Source organism: Morus notabilis, unplaced genomic scaffold, assembly GCF_000414095.1.
Source record: "Morus notabilis unplaced genomic scaffold, ASM41409v2 Scaffold4409, whole genome shotgun sequence".
NCBI lineage: Eukaryota > Viridiplantae > Streptophyta > Magnoliopsida > Rosales > Moraceae > Morus > Morus notabilis.
In genome coordinates this window covers 1-5,729 of record NW_010357475.1, presented here as the reverse complement: position 1 = coordinate 5,729, position 5,729 = coordinate 1, and the positions used below count along the sequence as shown (strand labels likewise).

The window sequence follows — 5,729 nt, the reverse complement described above, 5'->3', positions numbered from 1 at the left end:
TTTAAAAACCGCAACACGAACACGACACAACCACTTTACGAGTTGACACGACACGACTCGAAAATGATCCGTGACACGAAATTGACCCGTGAATATGAAATTGACACGAAAATTGTATACTTTTATTTACTTTTTTACATATTCGAAATAACTTAAAATTCATAACCCATTAAATTATAATAACATCCATTGAAATTAAGCAAATTATAGTATAAGATTTTGAGTATAACTATCATGATATCACAAGTTTATAATAAAATTTAAAATATGAAATGAAAAATATATGTATTTTTAATTTTTTACGAGTTTCGTGTCGTGTTCAGATTAGGCGGGTCCAATCCAAAATTGACCCGTAAAATTCGTGTCATTTTCGAATCGTATTGTGACCCATATTGCCGGCCGTAATCAGAGCATTTATAACGAGGGTGGTAGATCTTCATCTCTCATAATTAGATCACCAAATAAAAAACAAAGGACATTTTACTTGCTTCACCAATTCCCCAGCAAAGAATACCTAATAATAACAATATTTACAATGAGATTATTTATTTATTTATTATTTTTTATTGTGTGGCTAAGTGGCTATGGTGTGTATGGTGAGGCTGAAACACTAGACGGTGAATTTAGCAAGAAGTACATATAGAGGATGTTTAGTAGAGAGATTCATTTTTTAATTCGAATTATGATTCATGATTCGTTATAGTATTTTTTCTCATAAAAAATTCACGTAAATCAAAAATAATTTAAATCACATAATTTAAATCCTCCGACCAAACGCCCTCATAGTTCTACACTTAGGGCCCGTTCACTTCGCTGATTCGAGTTTTTCTACAGTAAAAAGCTCTCACAAACAATCACATCTAACTTTTTACTACAATAAAAAACTCTCACATAAAGTCACATCTCAACTCGAATTTTAAACTCGAATCAGCGAAGTGAACGGGCCCTTATACTTCTATAGATAGGACCCAACAGACATCCACTTGAGTGGGCAACACGCGTCTAACTTTACAGCTGGATCCCGACCCCTTCTAAATGAGTGGCAAACAACTTAAGTGGGCCCCTCTCCACGTGGCCACGTCATCAACTAATTGATGTTCTATGTCAAAATATCCAAAAAATATATTTTTTAGTGAACAAAACGTCCCCACTGCTTTGTTGCTGCCAACGCGGCCAATAATAATAATAATAATAACAGAAGATAAAATCGGGGGAAAAAATATTTGTCCCCAAATTCTAATTGCTGTTTTCGTTGACAATTTTAATTTATTGAGAGATGTCATTTAGAAAGAAAAAAAAAATCGTATATATATGTGTGTGTAAAAATGTATTTTCCATGGATTAAACCTATTTGAAAATTTAACGCTTGTTGTGTTGCTACTACGTTTTTCTTTTAAATTAGATTATTCCAAAATAATTGTATGAGATTATTAATTACAATATGGCAAATGAAGAACAATCATACAATCTTGTTGCCACAACTTGTTTTGACTTTGATAAAGTTTTCTTTTGATTGTTGGATATTGCTAAGAACAAATTAATAAAAAATATATATATATATATATATATAAATAATTTGGGGCCGGCCGTCATGGTTTATTTGTTCGTTTTATCATCTCTTTTGCCCTCTCCCAACACAACAAAAACAATAGTTGGCTTTACTTGGTCTGGGTTTACTTTATCATTTTTTTTTTAATATATTTGTGTTTCTGAATCAATCCAAAACAATTTGCTTTATCTCAAGTCTTAACTCACCAAATTGTTTGACAACCAAGGCACGCTACTTTTTATTAGTATTATTATTATTATTTTTATTTTTTGCCTTCCCTCATTTACAGGCGATATTTGATAAATTAGTCTAATGTGGAATTGTTCATGACCATAATGCTTTATCAAAAGTCAACATTTTTAGATGTTATTCTTTTGGACTATGATCACCAAAACTTTTATCTTAGGAAACTAAACACCATAAATATTCAAAACCAAGCATGTTAATTTTTGGGTGTAAGTTAATAGGGTTAAATATCCACTTGTTATGGTGAATTTGATTAAATTCAATTTATTTGTATAATCGTTTTCAATCGGCAACAAAAACTCGCATAATTTATTAAGTTCCCAAGCAAAGAGAAAAAGAAAAAAAAAAAAAAAGGGCAAAATTAAAATAAGCTCATATGAGCATAGCAGGGCAAAAATTTAATACTTTGTTATAAATTAAACGATTTTATGGAGCTCCTTTTGTTTAAACTTAAATTAAAAAATATAACATAATTAAAATACTCGTGAACTTCTATCAATTGGATTTAATCATCCTTTTGTGTAAAGAATTGAATTAGAATAATTTTTCATTTTTGGAAAATTATCCTTTTATGTTCACCAAAGCTAAAAGAAACGTTACACGATATGAAGAGCTGTATTCCTCTTCATCATAAATTGACAGCCGTTGATCATGTCAGGATCGAACGAACATTCTCGATCCCAGAAATGCCATTCGACAGATTCATAGGAACCCCAAAAAAAAAAAAAAAAAAGGGGGAAATTCACTGCTTGGATTCTGTCCAGAGCGTTCTCCGCTAATGTCCCAAAATCAACCTGGCGAGGGCATTTACGTAGTTTCAACTCATCTATTACACCACATATTAGGACATAAATGTCATTATAAAAATGTTTGCCACCAAATCATACCCTTTCTCCGCGTTCTTTTCCTTTCTCTGCGTTCTTTTCCATTCTCTCTCTAGATTTATCTTCCAATCAAATCGCAGAAAAAGCTGCGAACTCTCTCCTCTCTCTCTCTCTCTAAAAGTTTTTCTCTTCTTGAGTGGTTTAGAGCAACCGGTTTGAGCTCAATTTGCGATGGAACTTCCTCTGAAACCTTTTGGAGTCGAATGATTCGTGGATTGGCTCAATGTCCGACCCTCGCTTCTCGATCCGCCACTGACTCGCTTTGTTCAGCCGTGAGTTTTCTAGGGTTTCTGAATTTTTCCCAGAGCTCACCGATTTCCAGAAAACATTCTCCATTCTTGCAAATGTCTGCTGTTTTATTGATCCAATTCATGTTCTCTATTGTTTTATCTTTTTTAATGGATTTCATTTCCAATGGGCATTACTATAGATGGTTTTTATAAATATTGCAATAAAGGTGGATTATTCAGGGTCATGTACATGCATTAGGGTTTCCAGAGGAGGTAATTATTGGCACATTTTGTTCTAATTGTAAAGTTTTCTTTTTTGTTCAGATTAGCGTAGTTCTGATATGTTTGCTAGTGGGGATCTGTGTTAATTGCCTTCAAAAATTTTAAGTGGTAGAATTTGTGAAAGAGAAAAAAACTTTTCTTTGTTGGTTTTGGAAAAGGTTGGAAATTTTTTTTGTATTGTTTCAATGGTTCTTTGATTCATAGGGCCTTTAACTTCTGAAAATTTTGACTTAGTTTATTTCGCTCGATCGAGAACTTAAGTTAAAAATAAATTTATGTGGGAGAAAATATTATAGAAAAAAAAAATTGAATTTGAATTTTTGTGAGAGAAAACACTGTAATAAAAACTTGAGTTATGATTTAAATTAACGAAATCAACGGGGGCGGGGCCTTCATGTTTTCCGGCAGACATGATTATTTTTCTTTATTTTTTTAATAATATCCTTGACTGATTAAATTGTGAAAGGACTTTATTTGATTTGTTTGGACGATCATTGTGGCACCAGGTTCTCTGAAATGTTGAAACATAGAACAAAATGAGCCACACCGAAATAACAAGGATGAAGCCTTCTCCTGTCCCTCTTGCAACTTTAATTGGTCGTGAGCTTAGGAACGAGAAGGTTGAGAAACCATTCGTGAAGTATGGCCAAGCTGCTTTGGCTAAGAAAGGAGAGGATTACTTTCTGATAAAGCTCGATTGCCAGAGAATTCCTGGGAATCCGTCGACGTCATTTTCTGTATTTGCGGTATTGTTTCATTTTATTTCGCTCCTCACTTAATGAGTGACAGCTGATAGCATTTTATTAGTTACTGAAAAAAGAAAAGTAAAAGAAGACAGTTCTAGTACTAGAGAATGCAAATAGTTGACATTAACTGAAACGGATTTTGTAGCTGTACGGATTTCAGTTGAGCGGGGACCAAAGCTGTTTACATATGAAAAAGAAAGAGTTTAGTTTATTTTTCATGTACGTTCTTTATGATACCGATTAGGAATTCTTAATCAGCAGATATTTGATGGGCATAATGGTATATCAGCTGCAATCTTTGCGAAAGAAAATTTGTTGGATAACGTCTTGAGTGCAATCCCTCAAGGAATCAGTAGGGAAGAGTGGCTTCAAGCACTTCCTCGTGCGTTGGTTGCTGGTTTTGTGAAAACTGACATAGAATTTCAACAGAAAGGCATGTTCCGAACTTACTTTATTGTAGGTCTTTTGGAATTTGATTTTTTGTTGTCATCTCATGTTTTAATATGAATAACAGGGGAAACTTCTGGGACAACTGTGACGTTTGTTGTAATTGATGGGTGGACTGTGACTGTTGCATCTGTTGGGGATTCTCGATGCATATTAGACACTCAGGGAGGCGTAGTTTCTTTGTTGACTGTTGACCACAGACTGGAAGAAAATGCAGAAGAGAGAGAGCGTGTAACTGCAAGTGGGGGTGAAGTAGGAAGGCTTAATGTTTTTGGTGGCAATGAGGTATCTATAATGTTTTCTTAATCTGTACCTTTTTGTAGCAGAAAGATGTTTCTGGGAAAACTTTTGTATTTTGTTCTAAAAGTTGAGCTTTTATTTGCTTCATAGGTTGGCCCCCTTCGCTGCTGGCCTGGTGGATTATGCCTTTCTAGGTCAATTGGTGATACAGATGTAGGAGAATTTATTGTCCCAATTCCACACGTTAAGCAAGTGAAGGTGAGCTAATATTGTATTAATGCTAATGGATTTTATTGACTTACCAATAAAACGTTCCGACGCTTAAAATTTATTTTTTGGTCATGCAGCTCTCAAATGCCGGAGGGCGATTAATTATCGCTTCTGATGGGATCTGGGATGCACTGTCTTCTGACATGGCTGCAAAATCTTGCCGGGGATTGCCTTCCGAGCTTGCTGCAAAGCTGGTTGTTAAGGTGATGTCTGTGATCATCACTCTTTTCAACATGCATCTGGTTGTTTATTATTTTTGTTCTTAGATCTTTGTTCTGCATGTTTTAGGAGGCCCTAAGATCAAGGGGTCTGAAAGATGACACAACCTGCCTGGTTGTTGATATAATTCCGTCAGACCTTCCTGTGTTGCCTCCAACGCCTAGAAAGAGACAAAATGTGCTTGCTTCACTACTCTTTGGGAAGAAATCACAGAATTCGGTAAACAAAGCTAAGCTTTCTGCTGTTGGAGCTGTGGAGGAATTATTTGAAGAGGGTTCTGCAATGCTTGATGAAAGGTATGATCTCTTAACATAAGAAAAGGATTTCATAGAGCAGAATTCCATGTCAATTGACCGACTGCTGCTTATTGCTGACTAAATGTGAGTAATATTTCAAAATGGAATTACATGCATTATTTTCTTATATGTTTATTCAATCTGGTTCTCTTAAAAGCTATAGACGCAGTTTTGTTACATGATTGTACTTTTTTTCTTTTTTGTTATTTTTTTGTTATTTCTTTATTATAATAGCTTTTCTGTTCTGTGATGAGTATAGATATCTCAATCATCTAGACTTTCAGTCGTTAATTCCTCGGCCTTCTCATTAAAAAAAAAAA

At 34.4% G+C, this 5,729-nt stretch overlaps 1 protein-coding gene across 4 annotated transcripts; it reads left to right on the top strand.

The window, feature by feature from the left end:
* Nucleotides 1–2,714: 2,714 nt before the first annotated feature.
* LOC21384160 (probable protein phosphatase 2C 5) lies at nucleotides 2,715–5,726 on the top strand. Of its 4 annotated transcripts, none has more exons than XM_024171114.1 (8): nucleotides 2,715–2,951; nucleotides 3,698–3,937; nucleotides 4,199–4,370; nucleotides 4,452–4,669; nucleotides 4,775–4,882; nucleotides 4,972–5,097; nucleotides 5,183–5,409; nucleotides 5,669–5,726. In XM_024171114.1, the coding sequence occupies exons 2-8, from the start codon at nucleotides 3,728–3,730 to the stop codon at nucleotides 5,718–5,720; spliced, it is 1,113 nt and encodes a 370-aa protein (XP_024026882.1). In that variant the 5' UTR covers nucleotides 2,715–2,951; nucleotides 3,698–3,727; the 3' UTR covers nucleotides 5,721–5,726. The 4 variants fall into 4 exon arrangements, with proteins under 4 accessions (XP_024026882.1, XP_024026870.1, XP_024026887.1 ...); XM_024171102.1 differs by having other exon boundaries at nucleotides 4,196–4,370; XM_024171106.1 differs by lacking the exon at nucleotides 2,715–2,951 and adding an exon at nucleotides 2,971–3,182 and having other exon boundaries at nucleotides 4,196–4,370.
* The last annotated feature ends 3 nt before the right edge of the window (nucleotides 5,727–5,729 follow it).